This window comes from Aegilops tauschii, chromosome 1 (genome assembly GCF_002575655.3).
Source record: "Aegilops tauschii subsp. strangulata cultivar AL8/78 chromosome 1, Aet v6.0, whole genome shotgun sequence".
Lineage (NCBI taxonomy): Eukaryota > Viridiplantae > Streptophyta > Magnoliopsida > Poales > Poaceae > Aegilops > Aegilops tauschii.
In genome coordinates, this window is record NC_053035.3 from 328,992,783 (window position 1) to 329,010,958 (window position 18,176).

General features: G+C 46.1%; 1 protein-coding gene across 1 annotated transcript; it reads right to left on the reverse strand.

Moving 5' to 3' along the window:
• Positions 1-3,400: 3,400 nt before the first annotated feature.
• Positions 3,401-4,400, reverse strand: LOC109735874 (uncharacterized). The gene has a single exon (XM_020295074.3). It carries the CDS (start codon positions 4,078-4,080, stop codon positions 3,577-3,579), a length of 504 nt encoding a protein of 167 aa, XP_020150663.1. The 5' UTR covers positions 4,081-4,400; the 3' UTR covers positions 3,401-3,576.
• Between the last annotated feature and the right edge of the window lie 13,776 nt (positions 4,401-18,176).

An 18,176-nucleotide genomic window follows, 5' to 3' on the forward strand; every position in this document is an offset into this window, starting at 1 on the left:
TCTGTTGCCTCTTTTTTTTTCCATCCCACTTCATCTGGGGAGGAAATGACAACTTGGATCTTGATTCTTTATCATAAGAGACATGGATATTATTCTCTCCGTTTCAGAACAAGTGTCGTTGATTTAATACAACTTAGTATTAAAGTTGTACTAAATCAGCAACAGTTATTTTGAGACAAAGAAAGTATTATTTTTTGCCGGGAATCGAGGAACATGATTCGTGATTAATAAGGGCCGTGGGGAGCAACTTCACCTCAACGGACTAGTAGAGTAACATGCCTCCCTCAAAAAAAAAAAGTAGAGTAACATGCCCGAACGCAGCACGCGAATCGTTCTCTCCTCTTGCTTTCCTCGAGACCAACACATTCGTGATCAGTGCGGCGGATAATGAAAATAAAATCAGTGGACGTGGATTTGATTCCCATGACCTACTGGAAGGCACAGGCAGACCTACTAGAAGGCACAGGCAGACCTACTAGAAGGCACAGGCAGCTACGCTTTTCTTTTTTCGTCTATGCTCAATCGAATCATGAAAAGAAAACCGCACCCACTGTGCGTACGCAGACGCGTACGCGCCACATCGTGATCAACTTCTGTCTCCCTCGCGCGACTTAAACTATACAGACACATGGCGATGAGAAGACATCACGCCCTACGTACGTACAGTACTACGAGTACATCGGTTCAGCTTTCAGTTCCCCTGCTTGTAGTATTATTTTGCGGTGCTGATCTAGTTGACCTGCAACTACTGGTAGAGGCACCAGGCATCTTTTGTTTTCCATTATCAACCGACCGCAACTCTTGGCATGCACGCAAGAGAGATGTGTCGTGCTATTGCAGGGCAGCAACTTTAAATCAGCTATACGCAAGGTGGTTGCAACATGTATGTAGTTTTGGATTCTAAGTTAAAACAGGAAAAATCTTTGCCACCACTTTCCTCCGCCAATTTTGGTTTCTAATTCAGCTTTCTTTTGGGGGGAAAACACAATTAAGTTTTTTTAGATTACCATCAATTAAGGTGCTTTCCAAAAAATCAATTATGGTTATGTGAACTCTCAATAGGCGATCTTTGCCGCCTCTTTTCCTCCGCCGGTAGGTTGTGGCCCCTTCCCTCCTCCACTAGCCTCGTTAATGTGGGAGTGTTGTGATACCTTGATTTACCGAATTATGACATAATTTCACTGTTTTGAGACTAATTTAAGATATGCCTTCGTTGTTGTTCTTTGCTTCGGGCTTCCAGCGGTGCGTCCAATATTTATGGTGTGTCGTTGATGGGGTCGTGACATCTGCCTGACGTATAATTTTTTCTTAAGCCAGCACATCTCAACGGTGTTATGTGTGGCAATGTCACTGCTTCGCGGGCCTAGATTCATGTTGTCCATTCTGGATAGTGAGGCTAGGTTCGTGAGCTTTTTCGAGGCGATGGCGGCAACAACCCTACGCAGTTGGGTCCTCCGGCCTCACACACTTACGTCCTTCACTTTGGTGTGCTCTCCTAAGGACTACGGGCCTTTGAGGAGGCCGGGCTCTTGATCTGCGACTCTGTTGGTGGTATGGCTTAGCCAAAGCGATGCTCTGCTAGGACTCTACCATGATGACTTCTCATTGACGAACAAACAATGTTAGGCTGACTTCAACATCGTAGTGGCTTGCGATTGTGCACCATTTTTTAGAGGAAGTAGAAGGTCGATTTTCAGGGATTTCAATGCAATTTCTTTATTTGCTAGGGTTGTTTGTACTCCCTCTGTTTTTATTTAGTCCGCGTATTACCTTTGGTCAAAGTCAAGCTTTGTAAACTTTGACAAAGTTTATAAAAAAATATATTAATATATACAATAACAAATACATATCATTAGATTCATTATTGAATGTATTTACACATCATATAGACTTGTTTTTTTTTTGCGGATGAAAGAAGGTTTTATTCAATCAACCAGGAGCAAGTTATTTCTTACAAAGTTCAGGGACTTCACCCGGTCCTGATCCCAACCACACAACAGTGCGTCGTTCCTTCTACCAAAAGCAGCTAAATAGTGGCTGATGCCATTCTGCTCTCCACACACATGAGCTAGCTTGATGGCTCTACCTCCCCTCATGAGTCTGTTGATTTGCTCAACTAGCATAGCATGACGAGATCTGTCTCCGTCCGACGTCTTGATCATATTAAGGGGCTGTTTGGTTATAGGCCTAACCATGCCACACTTTACCATACAATGTTACCATACTTGCCTAATGTTAGTTCTTCAAAATGAGAGCAACAAGTTGGCAAGCCTAAAGGAATCTTGCCATATTTTTTGAGTGTATGTAATGTGGGACCCTAATGTGGCTTGCCTAAGATGTGGCTTGAACCAAACACCCACCTAAGTTTATCAAGCTTGCCTAACCTTAGATGTGGCAACCTTAGGCAAACTTAGTCTCAAACCAAACAGCCCCTAAATGCCACAAGACAGTCCGTCTCGATTTTGATGGGGACTGCGACCATTGCAGTGCAAGGTTGAGGCCCTCCATGCATGCGTGTAGCTCAGCTTCCAAAGGTTCAGCACACGTCCTCAACTCCCTACAGGATGAAAATATGATCTCGCCAGAGCTGTCCCGTAGGATCATTCCTGCCCCGGCCGGCCGTTCCGGTGCTCGCGCAGTAGGAACCGTCCACGTTCAGCTTGTTACGGTAAATGTTTATATTGTTTTCTATAAACTTGGTCAAACTTTACGAAGTTTGACTTCCGTCAAATCTAATATGGAGAGTAAATAAAAGTGGAGGGAGTATTGCTGATCTGGTTAATAGATCTAAATCTTTTTTTTGTCCAAAAGAAAATGATTTTTGAGACAAAATATTAAGACGATCCACTCTGAAGGTATTCATCGCCGGCGCAAGAGTACCGAGCGGCAAAATCCAACTGAAGGCGGTACACTATATCCCTGAAGGCGGTACAGCATCACCAATGGACCGAAAATCTTACAGATGGTGCTCTCAGAATCTCCAACTTGATAATCACACCAGAAACCTTCAGCCATGCACGTAAGGACACGAACAATTATTATTAACCAAGTCGCGAAGAGCGTGAGCGGGCGGCTAGCGCCGGCCCCCCACGTAAGTTGTTGTGGCGGTACTGAACTTTAAATACCGGCAGCCCCGCCAGTCTGTATGGCTAGCACCGTCAACAGCAACAATATTCTAGTATAAAGCTAAAGGGTTGCGCGTTGCCCGCTTCCTGATTCTTGCACACTAATTCTGTTACCATCCACGCTTAATTATATGCGACCAACCGTAAAATGCCACCGCTTGAAACTTATTCCCGCAAAATCCTGCGAATTCCAGTAAACAATCGCCGACACCCGACAGCACAGCCAGCTTCCGAGGGTTCTGCGCTAGTCTCATGGAGTAAAATGCGTAAAAAGATGAAGAAGAAGAAACTGTAGGTATTTTGCAAATTTCAGCAAGACATAGTACTACAGAACTTGTAGCATACACGCTAGATAGTGCACTTCACGCCTTCTGCGCGGCGAAACCAAGGGGCAAATGGCGTGACAAGCTAGTAGCGTCCGCGCCGCGCCAGTGGACCGATGGGTGGGCGGTCAGGCCACCGTGGCCGTGGCCGGGGCCGGCAGCGAGGCGGGGCCGACCACCAGCGAGGCGTCGCCGGAGAGAGGGATGACGCCGCCGCGGGCCAGGATGGACCGGTACATCTCCACCAGCACCTTCTCGTCGTACTCCTTGAGCGGCCGCGGCCGCGCGAAGGGCTCGGGGGCGGCGCAGAACGGGGCGGAGCCGTACCCCACGGCGGCGGAGGACGCGAGCCGGAGCATCGCGTTCACGTACGCGTCCCGGAGCCGCGCCAGCAGCCGCCGCGGCGAGAGCGCGCGCAGGACCCGCCGCCCGAGGCCGCGGCGACGCACGCGCCACCCGCGCCGCCGGCCCGCGGTCGCCGCCGCCCCCGCCCCGCCCCCGGCGCCGAGCTCGGCCGTGGCGAGGGCCGGGCGGCGCTGCGCGGCGGCCGCGTCCAGGCGGTCGTACCCGCGGTGCTTCCAGTAGGCCTTGATGCCGCCCTTGCGGGTGCTGGTGGCGGACGCGCCGGCCATGGCTGCCCTCGGGCTTCTTGGTTCCTTGGTGGAGCTGGGGGAGGCTGGCCTGGGTGCCCTGATCTCGCGTGGTGTACGAAAATGGTGGGTGGTTTGTAATGGCAGGCGGGAGGGGTGTATGTATGCTCTGCTAGTAGTAGCACCAGCTTGCTGCCCTGCACTTATACGTGTGTCACCACAGAGTGAGTTTTCCCCCCCTTTTGTGTACTAAAGTAAGCACGATGCCTTCGTAGATTCTAGATTACTGGGATTTAACCTTATCTCAGATTGTACCAACTTACGGCGTTCAGTACATCGTTTTATTTCCATTATTATTAGTGTTGCACAGAAAATCGTCATCTCGTGCAAAAAGAAAATACATTCTATAGACGATTTATTTTTAAACATCAAGTATTCCCTGTAAGCTATAAGAGCATCTACAGCAAGACATAGCAAATTTAGGTCCTCAGACGCCCACCAACGCGACCGCGTCCGCGGGCACTGCCCGAGCACGCCTCATATATTGGCTTCCACATCCGCGTCCCTTATATCCGAAACCTCAACAACGCTCCATAAAACACAATCTAACACGTAGTTCATCGGATCAACATTTCATCGCTGGACAAAAGAAGCATAGTTCATCGAAATTCAACGGCGGACAGTGCAAATTCATACTACAAACTACTTAAAACATAGATAAAATATAAATAGAACGGGAAATGGCGGAGGAAATCATCATTTCCTTGCCGACCCCTTCCTCTTTCGATCATCGGCGCGGTTGTGCCCCTCCTCCATGTAGGCGTCGGCGTGCAGAGGTGCATCGTCGTCGGAGCTGGAGGTGGAGTCGTCCGTCCGATCGGAGTCGGAGCTGCACCTTTTGCTCGACAGACTACGGAGCAGGCGGTCCTCCTCCTTTGCATGGCAGGCCGCCTTCGTCGCCGCCTCCTTCTTTGCATCGCACTCCGACAACTCGATGGCGAGTCAGAGCGCCTTGGCATTCTTGCGGCGGAGGCGCCGTGCATCCGTCTTTGCCGTCGTGAGAGAGCGGCGAAGGACCGATGTGAGGAGCGCGGCCTTGGGATCGACCGACGCGCTCGTGCATGCCCGACGTGCGGAGAGCGCCCCCTCGCCCCCCTCCCCCGCCGCCGCCCTCTCCCTCAAACGCTATCTCTCGCATCGGGCTGCTCGTGCCTCAGACTCGGGTGTCCTCGTGTGCGCCGGCCTTGATGTGGGCAAGAGGACCCAGCGGTGACCAGGTATCACTTCCGGAGCAGAGGATGGTGGTGGTAGGGCGGCGTACCTGAAGGAGCGTAGCGGCCGAAGTAGCGTGTCGGGCGGGAAGGACCGGCGATGTCGCTAGCGCTGCGCTAACGAAGTAGATCCGCCGCAGCCGGATCTGCCTTGGTCGAGCTGCGAAAGCCTCAACGCGATGCGGAGGGCGACCTCCTCTACATCGTTGAGCTCCCCTACAGTCGTCGTGAGAGCCGGATTTCCCACCGGAGGCAACACAACTTCGCTCGCCGGCCATCGAATGGGTTCGGAGGGGATCAGAAGTGAAGTGGATGGAGAGGGGACTGAAGTGGAGTACAGATTGATTGCGGTCTAGGGTTTTTCGGATGGGGATATTTGTGGGGCACACATGGGCCAGGCTGGGCTAAGCCGACATGGTAGACGCACCCGGGCCGCCACATATCCGTCCATTTGGGTTGGATATGAAAGGCGCCCGACAGCCCGGACGTTCAAGGACATTTAAAGCGCCCATCTGAATCGGTTTTCACAGTAACCAGGCCGTCCGCCCGGATGTTTGGGATGATTTGGTGTGCCTGGTTGTAGATGCTTTAATATAAAATTATTTATTAGATCACTAAAATAGTGATCTAAACGATCTTATGTTAGTTTACATAGTGCATTTCCATCCTATCTACTTGAAAATGGAGTTGCAGAGAGTTTAAAATAAACGACAGGTCCGTTTTTGATAAAAGGAACACTCAAGGCCTGAAATCTGAGTTCTGATTTCCGGTGGCTAAGGGTGCGGGCAAAGTTTGTTACTAGTATATTTCACAAGTAATCTCCATCTGTTGCAAAATTTGGACAGAAAATGAACATGACTGCAAGCTTGCTCGCTTGACTCCGTTAAGTGGCGTGGTCGCCGTCACAATTAATCAGCCGGCCAATTTTGTTATACGTCATGCATGGCGCCGGTTAACATCAAGTTATCGACTACAGTTTCAGTACAGCATTAGGTATTTCTGTGTTGCCTGCTTTGCCTGTAAAGTACTAGTAATTTTCTGTTCCTGGATAATTCAAGGCGCTCCAAGCAACTCGTGGAGATCTGTCGATTATTAGCGCCTTCACTCTCTGGGCACCGCGGTACGCCGGTATGGTGGGATTAATGGGTTCGTGTGTAGATAGCCAGGCAGATGTAGGCAGTTGTTCATCCAAGTTACCTGAATTTTCTACGGTTTTCACTAGCACCTTGCAGTAAAAAAAAGTTCATGGAAAAGCATCTTGGTCATCGAGCCCACGAGGCAAAGGAATGACGGACCATGCTGTTAGGCTGCTATGGTAGAAGTGGTTTACAAAATGTGATGGTGGTCGCCATCAAAATTAACTAGGCCACTTATTCCGTTAGCACGTCATTCATGATGCGGCTTATATCCAATCCTGATGAGCCAACGTGTTGAGACTAGGGCGTTTGGTGGCACCGTGCTGTGCATGCATGCTAATTAAGTACAGTACCTTGTAGCGTACGCATGCATCAGTGCGTCTTTTAGCACGCATATGATAACTCTACTCATCTTTGTGTAGCTCTTGGGTCATATGGATGGGCGTATTTTGGACACAAACATTTTATTTTCGAGATTGCATGTAGTGGTGTACAAACATATTTATATCGTCCCGGTGTAACCGATCATGAAAATACTTGTATACTAGACACGCTAGGGGCCGAACCGCCGAAGTCAAACTTTTGTCTGAATATAGCTCGATTGCCCGCACTGGGGAACGTCACTTTGCCAAAGCACCAGGTCGTGCGAATGATTGAAGAACTGAAGGAGATATGATAAGATATACCATATCATTTCCGATCATATCGACGCTGGTGTGATTTTCCAGGGGCAGTCCACTACCAGGAGTACCATCCGCCGTTCAGTCCCTGGCCACTTGATCGCCTAATTTAAAAGTGAACAACGCGGATCAACGAGACAAAACAAAGATGATGGTCATGGACTGATGGACAGAACAGTAGAATGGTAGACGAGAACAAACGCGTTTCCGGGAAGACAAACCAGGCATCTCGTTGCTGACGGTGCCTGTGAGCGGCGGCATAAATATGGCGTACGTACGTGGTGCTCCTGTTCATTGCCGGATAGCGACCACACGCCGAAGCCCGCCAACGGATCCCGGCGGCGTGATGTCCGGTCCCGGTTTGGCACCACACCCACCGCCACCGGTCGATCCGCCACCGGCGATCAGATCAGATCAGACCGCCATCAATGCGCGCCTGCGAGCGGCACCTGCGCTTTTACGCCAGCCCATGTGTTTTGTTTCACTGTGGCGAGTGCGATGGTACTCATTCATTCATTCATTCGCTCGCGCACGCGATCGAGCTACCACCAGTCGCGTCGGCACGGCACAGGATGGGATCATGGCCTCGTGGGATGGACATGGAGGGCTCGGTACTGTACGTTGCCATGGGACACCAGCCGTGCGTGCACACGCCGCGTCGAAGGTTCGATGTGATCTGCTCAGCTCAGTGCTGTTTGCTGGTGCGTGTGCTAGTGCTAGTAGGAGTAGGGCCTGGAGAGTGGAGACGGGAAGAGTCAGAATTAAGCCAAGTGGTGCTCGGCTTGGAGCACGGTTGGACTGGGCACCGTGATGGACATACAGCTGGATGATGGGCTCATGTAACGGCCATGACTCGGCTCCCGGATATCTCGATCTTGAGCGTCTTTTCTTTTGAGGTATACTGATGGTGGCTTGTATTTACCCGAATATAGAAAATGACAACAACTTGGAAATCGACCGGGAGAAATTAGGCACACCAGCCTACCAGCACGATTACGGTTTCTGTTACTATTCATTTTTTTTACACAATATACAATCACGCACGCAGATGTTTATATACACGCACATACAATCACCCATATGAACGCGTGCACACACACCGTACCCCTATGAGCACCTTTGAGATACTATGTTGGCACCACATCTCATGATTGATGAGGTCATCGCAGGCGCCTCATAGGCGACGGAAACGTCTTCTCCCACTGAACGAACATCGTCGGAAAAACCTGAGATGTTCTTGTTTGATCCCTTGGAGAAACTGGTTGTTGAAAGAAAAACCTGTCACAATGGTGCATCATGTGTGCGTTGGCATGTGGTGTCACCTTGACAAAATGTGCACAATTTCGAGAAAAATGTGAAATATGGCAAACGTTTGCTTAAATGAGGCAATCAGTTTCAAAATTAACAAAAGAGAGGGTGAAATTTAATTAAATATAACTATTTTCAAAGATGTGGTGTACGTATGCCAAATGACATGTCACCGTCTTTCTGTGTCACCATTGTGCGCCCTTTTTGATAATACACATGTTTCGTATTTCCCCTAGACATAGTGCATATGCAACATTTGTAACGTGACCTCCAAGACCGCCAACGAGCATATGCGAGCAGTGAGGCCACAGGGCCCAAAAATCGCAGTCCCCCCCCCCCCCCAACCCGATCCACGAGACAAAACCATAAAAACAGCTTATACTGAAAGAAAACCCAAGGAGACGGGTAGTGCACCATTTCGTTTTTTATATCTCCAAGACCCCATGCCAGCCTTCTCTGCCCCATATTGACCTATCGCCCTCTTCTTTGTACTAGCCTCATTCTCCTATGTCTGATCATCCGAAGTGGTAGCTACCACGCCAACTTCTCGTTGCCCCGGCCAGGTAATCTCTCTGCCCTTCTCCTTCCTTCATGTCCTTTTTTCCTTTATCTTATTACTTTCTTTCTTCCAAATTTTCTCGCTGTAATTGTGCAATTTATTGTGTATAGTGAGATTATATGCTTCCAACGCATGTTGTGTTTGTGAATTGTGATGATTACTTGCTTTGGAGTGTATATTGTGAGTTTATACCATGGAATGGAGTTTGTTTGCAGGGTGTTTGTGAGAATGCTTGTATGAAAAAAAAATCTTGTATTGTATAGAAATTGACAGTCAAAACTCTGATCAACCACAAGATGTGCGATCCACTATCACGTCTGACAGTTGACCAATGCTTCACAGATGTCCTACGCAATCGATCGCTATCGACATGAAGTTAGGGCATTGGAGCAGGAAGCACTCCGCACTTGTACCCGCCTAACGGTTCAACCTGCATATATGCTCTAGTTATATAGGTTCCTTAGTTATATTAAGTTTCAAATTTCTAGGCATTGTTTCCATTCTGCACAGCGGTCTCAAAATCCTCGTGATGACCCTGGTGTTGGGAAACGTAGCATGCAATTTCAAAAAAATTCCTACGCTCACGCAAGATCTATCTAGGAGATGCATATCAACGAGGGGGGAAGAGTGTGTCCACGTATCCTCGTAGACCGAAAGCGGAAGCGTTTGACAACGCGGTTAATGTAGTCGAACTTCTTCTCGTTCCGACCGATCAAGCACCGAACGTACGGCACCTCCGAGTTCTGCACACGTTCAACTCGATGACGTCCCTCGAACTCCTGATCCAGCAAAGTGTCAAGGGAGAGTTCCGTAGCACGACGGTGTGGTGACGGTGATGGTGAAGTGATCCGCGCAGGGCTTCGCCTAAGCACTATGAAGATATGACCGGAGGCGTAAACTGTGGATTGGGGCGCTGCACACGGCTAGGAATTAATATTGTGTGTTCTAGCGGTGCCCCCCTCATATATATAGGTTGGAGGGGAGGAGAGGCAGCCAAGGGGGCGCCCCAAGTAGGAGGAACCCTACTTGGGTGCCTCCCAATTCGGCCTCCCCCCTTCCATATTCATCCGGAGGGGGAAGGAAGGAGGAGGGAGGAGAGAAGGAAGGGGGAGGCCGAATCCCTCCCCTTCCTTTCCCTCTTCTCCTCTTTCCTTCCCCCCTATTTTGTCCTACATGGGGCGCACCAGCCCCCTAGGGGCTGGTCTGTCCCCTTCTTGGCCCATTAGGCCCATGTAGTTGCCGGGGGGATTCTCGAAACCCCTTCTGGTGACCCGATACGTACCCGGTACCCCCGAAACATTTTCGGTGTCCGAATACTACCGTCCTATATATGAATCTTTACCTCTCGACCATTTCGAGACTCCTCGTCATGTACGTGATCTCATCCGGGACTCCGAACAACGTTCGTTCACCAAATCACATAACGCATATAATACAAAATCGTCATCAACGTTAAGCGTGCGGACCCTACGGGTTCGAGAACTATGTAGACATGACTGAGACACCTCTCTGGTCAATAACCAACAGTGGAACCTGGATGCTCATATTGGTTCCTACCTATTCTACGAAGATCTTTATCGGTCGTACCGCAATGGCAACATATGTAATTCCCTTTGTCATCGGTATGTTACTTGCCCGAGATTCGATCGTCGGTATCTTCATACCTAGTTCAATCTCGTTACCGGCAAGTCTCTTTACTCATCCCGTAATACATCATCCTGCAACTAACTCATTAGTCACATTGCTTGCAAGGCTTATTATGATGTGCATTACCGAGAGGGCCAGAGATACCTCTCCGATACTTGGAGTGACAAATCCTAATCTCGATCTATGCCAACCCAACATACACCTTCAGAGATACCTATAGAGCATCTTTATAATCACCCAATTACGTTGTGACGTTTGATAGCACACAAGGTATTCCTCCGGTATCCGGGAGTTGCATAATCTCATAGTCGAAGGAATATGTATATGACATGAAGAAAGCAATAGCAATAAAACTTAATGATCATTATGCTAAGCTAACGGATGGGACTTGTCCATCACATAATTCTCCTAATGATGTGATCATGTTCATCAAATTACAACTCATGTCTATGGTTAGGAAACTTAACCATCTTTGGTTAACGAGCTAGTCCAGTAGAGGCTTACTAGGGACACTGTGTTTTGTCTATGTATCCACACATGTATCAAGTTTCCGGTTAATACAATTCTAGCATGAATAATAAACATTTATCATGATATAAGGAAATATAAATAACAACTTTATTATTGCCTCTAGGGCATATTTCCTTCAGTTTCCCACTTGCACTAGAGTCAATAATCTAGTTCACATCGCCATGTGATTTAACACCAATAGTTCACATCTTTATGTGATTAGTTCACATCGCCATGTGACTAACACCCAAAGGGTTTACTAGAGTCAATAATCTAGTTCACATCGCTATGTGATTAACACCCAAAGAGTACTAAGGTGTGATCATGTTTTGCGTGTGAGAGAAGTTTAGTCAACGGGTCTGCCACATTCAGAGCCGTATGTATTTTGCAATTTTTCTATGTCTATAATGCTCTGCATGGAGCTACTCTAGCTAATTGCTCCCACTTTTAATATGTATCTTGATTGAGACTCAGAGTCATCCGGATCGGTGTAAAAGCTTGCATCGACGTAACTCTTTACGACGAACTCTTTATCACCTCCATAACCGAGAAATATTTCCTTAGTCCTCTTAGGTAACTAAGGATAACATTGACCGCTGTCCAGTGACCCACTCCTGGATCACTATCGTACCCCCTTGCCAAACTCATGGCAAGGTATACAATAGGTCTGGTACACAGCATAGCATACTTTATAGAACCTATGGCCGAGGCATAGGGACTGACTTGCATTCTCTTTCTATTTTCTGCCGTGGTCGGGTTGAGTCTTACTCAACTTCACACCTTGCAACACAGTCAAGAACTACTTCTTTGACTGTTCCATTTTCAACTACTTCAAAATCTTGTCAAGGTATGTACTCATTGAAAAATCTTATCAAGCGTCTTGATCTATCTCTATAGATCTTGATGCCCAATATGTAAGCAGCTCCACCGAGGTTTTTCATTAAATACTCTTATTCAAGTATCCTTTTATGCTATCCAGAAGTTCTATATCATTTCCAATCAACAATATGTCATCCACATATAATATCAGAAATGCTACGGAGCTCCCACTCACTTTTTTGTAAATACAGGCTTCACCGCAAGTCTGTATAAAACTATATGCTTTGATCAACTCATCAAAGCGTATATTCCAACTCCGAGATGTTTGCACCAGTCCATAGATGGATCGCTGGAGCTTGCACACTTTGTCAGCACCTTTAGGATTGACAAAACCTTCTGGTTGCATCATATACAACTCTTCTTTAATAAATCCATTTGAGGAATGCCGTTTTGACATTCATTTGCCAGATTTCATAAAATGCGGCAATTGCTAACATGATTTGGACAGACTTAAGCATCAATACGAGTGAGAAAATCTCACCTTGAACTTGTCAAAAACCTTTTTCGACGATTCGAGCTTTGTAGATAGTAACGCTACCATCAGCGTTCGTCTTCCTCTTGAAGATCCATTTATTCTCAATGGCTTGCCGATCATCGGGCAAGTCAACCAAAGTCCACACTTTGTTCTCATACATGGATCCTATCTCAGATTTCATGGCCTCAAGCCATTTATCGGAATCTTGGCTCATCATAGCTTCTTCATAGTTCGTAGGTTCGTCATGGTCTAGTAACATGACTTCCAGAACAGGATTATCGTACCACTCTGGTGTGGAACGTGCTCTGGTTGACCTACGAGGTTCGGCAGTAACTTGATCTGAAGTTTCATGATCATCATCATTAGCTTCCTCTCTAGTTGGTGTAGGCATCACGGGAATAGTTTTCTGTGATGAGCTACTTTCCAATTCGAGAGAAGGTAAAATTACCTCATCAAGTTCTACTTTCCTCCTACTCACTTCTTTCGAGAGAAACTCCTTCTCTAGAAAGGATCCATTTTTAGCAACAAAGATCTTGCCTTCGGATCTATGATAGAAGGTGTACCCAACAGTTTCTTTTGGGTATCCTATGAAGATGCACTTCTCCGATTTGGGTTCGAGCTTATCAGGCTGAAGCTTTTTCACATAAGCATCGCAACCCCAAACTTTAAGAAATGACACCTTAGGTTTCTTGCCAAACCACAGTTCATACGGTGTCATCTCAACGGATTAGACGGTGCCCTTTTTAACGTGAATGTACGTAGCTGTCTCTAATGCATAACCCCAAAATTACAAAGGCAAATCGGTAAGAGACATCATAGAACGCACCATATCCAATAGAGTACGGTTACGACGTTCGGACACACCATTACGTTGTGGTGTTCTAGGTGGCGTGAATTGCGAAACTATTCCACATTGTTTTATATGAAGGCCAAACTCGTAACTCAAATATTTGCCTCCGCGATCAGATCGTAGAAACTTTATTTTCTTGTTACGATGATTCTCCACTTCACTCTGAAATTCTTTGAACTTCTCAAATATTTCAGATTTGTGTTTCATTAAGTAGATATACCCATATCTGCTTAAATCATCTGTGAAGGCCAAAAAATAACGATACCCACCGCGTGCCTCAACACTCATCGGACCGCATACATTGGTATGTATTATTTCCAATAAGTCATTGGCACGCTCCATTGTTCCGGAGAACGAAGTCTTAGTCATCTTGCTCATGAGGCATGGTTTGCAAGCATCAAATGATTCATAATCAAGTGATTCCAAAAGTCCATCCGCATGGAGTTTCTTCATGCGCTTTACACCAATATGACCTAAACGGCAGTGCCACAAATATGTTGCACTATCATTACAAATATGTGTATCATTATGATCGAGATTCAATAAACCATTCACATTGGGTGTATGACCATAGAAGGTTTTATTCATGTAAATAGAACAACAATTATTCTCTGACTTAAATGAATAACTGTATTGCAATAAACATGATCAAATCATATTTATGCTCAACGCAAACACCAAATAACATTTATTTAGGTTCAACACTAATCCCGAAGGTGGAGGGAGTGTGCGATGGTGATCTTATCAACCTTGGAATCACTTCCAACACGCATCATCACCTTGCCCTTAACTAGTCTCCGTTCATTTTGCAACTCCTATTTTGAGTTACTAATCCTAGCAACTAAACCGGTATCAAATACCCATGGGTTACTATGAACACTAGTAAAGTACACATAAATAACATGTATATCAAATATGCCTTTGTTCACTTTGCCATCCTTCTTATCTGCCAAGTATTTAGGGCAGTTCCGATTCCAGTGACCATTTCCTTTGCACTAGAAGCACTTAGTTTCAGGCTTGGGTCTAGCTTTGGGCTTGTTCATGGGAGTGATAACTTGTTTGCCATTCTTCTTGAAGTTCCATTTCTTTCCCTTGCCCTTTTACTTGAAACTAGTGGTCTTGTCAACCATCAACACTTGATGCTCTTTCTTGATTTCTACCTTAGCCGATTTCAGCATCGCGAAGAGCTCGGGAATAGTTTTCGTCATCCCTTGCATATTATAGTTTATCACGAAGTTCTAGTAGCTTGATGATAGTGACTAGAGAACTCTGTCAGTCACTATCTTATCTGGAAGATTAACTCCCACTTGATTCAAGTGATTGTAGTACCCAGACATTCTGAGCACATGCTCACTGGCTGAGCTATTCTCGTCCATCTATTAGGCAAAGTACTTGTCATAGGTCTCATACCTCTCGACATGGGCATGCGTCTGAAATACCAATTTTAACTCTTGGAACATCTTATATGCTCCGTGGTGTTCAAAACGTTTCTGAAGTCCCGGTTCTAAGCCGTAAAGCATGGCACACTAAACTATCAAGTAGTCATCATACCGAGCTTGTTAAACGTTCATAACGTCTGCATCTGCTCCTGCAATAGATCTGTCACCTAGCGGTGCATCAAGGACATAATTCTTTTGTGCAACAATGAGGATAATCCTCAGATCATGGACCCAGTCCGCATCATTGCTACTATCATCTTTCAACTTATTTTTCTCTAGGAACATATCAAAAATAAACGGGGAACTACATCGCGAGCTATTGATCTACAAAATAATTTGCAAATACTATCAGGACTAAGTTCATGATAAATTAAGTTCAATTAATCATATTACTTAAGAACTCCCACTTAGATAGACATCCCTCGAGTCATCTAAATGATCACGTGATCCAAATCAACTAAACCATGTCCGATCATCACGTGAGATGGAGTAGTCTTCAATGGTGAACATCTTTATGTTGATCATATCTACTATATGATTCACGTTCGCCCTTTCGGTCTCCAGTGTTCTGAGGCCATGTCTGTACATGCTAGGCTCGTCAAGTTTAACCCGAGTATTCCGCATGTGCAAAACTATCTTGCACCCGTTGTATGTGAACGTAGAGCCTATCACACCCGATCATCACGTGGTGTCTCAGCATGACGAACTGTCGCAACGGTGCATACTTAGGGAGCACTTATACCTTGAAATTTTAGTAAGGGATCATCTTATAATGCTACCGCCGTACTAAGCAAAAAAAATGCATAAAAGATAAACATCACATGCAATCAAAATATGTGACATGATATGGCCATCATCATCTTGTGCCTTTGATCTCAATCTCCAAAGCACCGTCATGATCTCCATCGACACCGGCTTGACACCTTGATCTCCATCGTAGCGTCGTGGTCGTCTCGCCAACTATTGCTTCTACAACTATCGCTAACGCATAGTGATAAAGTAAAGGAATTACATGGCGTTTGCATTTCATACAATAAAGCGACAACCATAAGGCTCCTGCCAGTTGCCGATAACTTTTACAAAACATGATCATCTCATACAATAACGTATATCACATCACAACATGCCCTGCAAAAACAAGTTAGACGTCCTCTACTTTGTTGTTGCAAGTTTTACGTGGCTGCTACGGGCTTCTAGCAAGAACCGTTCTTACCAACGCATCAAAACCACAACGGTGTTTCGTAAAGTTTGCTGTTTTAACCTTCAACAAGGACTGACCGCAGACAAATTCAATTCAACTAAAGTAGGAGAAATAGACACCCGCCAGCCACCTTTATGCAAAACTAGTTGCATGTCTGTCGGTGGAACTGATCTCATGAACGTGGTCATGTAAGGTTGGTCCGGGCCGCTTCATCCAACAATACTGCCGAATCAAAATAAGATGTTAGTGGTAAGCAGTATGACTATCACCGCCCACAACTCTTTGTGTTATACTCGTGCATATCATCTACGCATAGACCTGACTCGGATGCCACTTTGGGAAACGTAGCATGCAATTTCAAAAAAATTCCTACGTTCACGCAAGATCTATCTAGGAGATGCATAGCAACGAGGGGGGAAGAGTGTATCCACGTACCCTCGTAGACCGAAAGCGGAAGCGTTTGACAACGCGGTTGATGTAGTCGAACTTCTTCTCGTTCCGACCGATCAAGCACCGAACGTACGACACCTCTGAGTTCTGCACACGTTCAGCTCGATGACGTTGCTACCTCTTGAGCATGCGTTGGTTTTCCCTTGAAGAGGATAGGGTGATGCAGCAAAGTAGCGTAAGTATTTCCCTCAGTTTTTGAGAACCAAGGTATCAATCCAGTAGGAGGCTACACGCAAGTCCCTAGTACCTGCACAAACAATCAAGAACCTTGCAACCAACGCGATAAAGGGGTTGTCAATCCCTTCACGGCCACTTGCAAAAGTGAGATCTGATAAAGATAATAAGATAAATATTTTTGGTATTTTTGTTGTATAGATTGAAAAGTAAAGATTGCAACATAAACGGCGACAGAAATAGCTAGTTGATGGGAGATTAATACGATGGAAAATAGACCCGGGGGCCATAGGTTTCACTAGTGGCTTCTCTCAAGATAGCAAATTCTATGGTGGGTGAACAAATTACTGTCGAGCAATTGATAGAAAAGCGCATAGTTATGAGAATATCTAGGCATGATCATGTATATAGGCATCACGTCCGTGTCAAGTAGACCGAAAGGATTCTGCATCTACTACTATTACTCCACATATCGACCGCTACCCAGCATGCATCTAGAGTATTAAGTTCATAAGAATAGAGTAACGCATTAGGCAAGATGACATGATGTAGAGGGATAAACTCACGCAATATGATATAAACCCCATCTTTTTATCCTCGATGGCAACAATACAATACGTGCCTTGCTGCCCCTACTGTCACTGGGAAAGGACACCGCAAGATTGAACCAAAAGCTAAGCACTTCTCCCATTGCAAGAAAGATCAATCTAGTAGGCCAAACCAAACTGATAATTCGAAGAGACTTGCAAAGATATCAAATCGTGCATATAAGAATTCAGAGAAGATTCAGATATTGTTCATAGATAAACTTGATCATAAACCCACAATTCATCGGATCTCGACAAACACACCGCAAAAAGTATTACATCGAATAGATATCCAAGAAGATCGAGGAGAACTTTGTATTGAGATCCAAAGAGAGAGAAGAAGCCATCTAGCTAATAACTATGGACCCGAAGGTCTGTGGTAAACTACTCACACATCATCGGAGAGGCTATGGTATTGATGTGGAAGCCCTCCGTGATCGATTCCCCCTCCGGCTGAGTGCCGGAAAAGGCCCCAAGATGGGATCTCACGGGTACAGAAGGTTGCAGCGGTGGAAATAGGGTTTCGTGGTGCTCCTGGATGTTTTCGGGGTATATGAGTATATATAGGCGAAAGAAGTAGGTAGGTGGAGCCACGAGGGGCCCACGAGGGTGGGGGGCGCGCCTACCCCCTGGGCGCGCCCTTCTGCCTCGTGGCCGCCTCGTTGCTTCCTTGATGTCCACTCCAAGTCTCCTGGATTGCGTTTGTTCCAAAAACGACTCCCCCGAAGGTTTATTCCGTTTGGATTCTGTTTGATATTCCTTTTCTGCGGAACACTGAAATAGGCAAAAAAACAGCAATTTGCACTGGGCCTTTGGTTAGTAGGTTAGTCCCAAAAATAATATAAAAGTTTATAATAAAGAGCATTAAACATCCAAGACAGATAATATAATAGCATGGAACAATGAAAAATTATAGATACGTTGGAGACGTATCAAGCATCCCCAAGCTTAATTCCTGCTCGTCCTCGAGTA

Excerpts from the sequence above, each read along its gene's own strand:
- LOC109735874 (XM_020295074.3), bottom strand. The coding sequence starts at position 4,080 with ATGGCCGGCGCGTCCGCCACCAGCACCCGCAAGGGCGGCATCAAGGCC.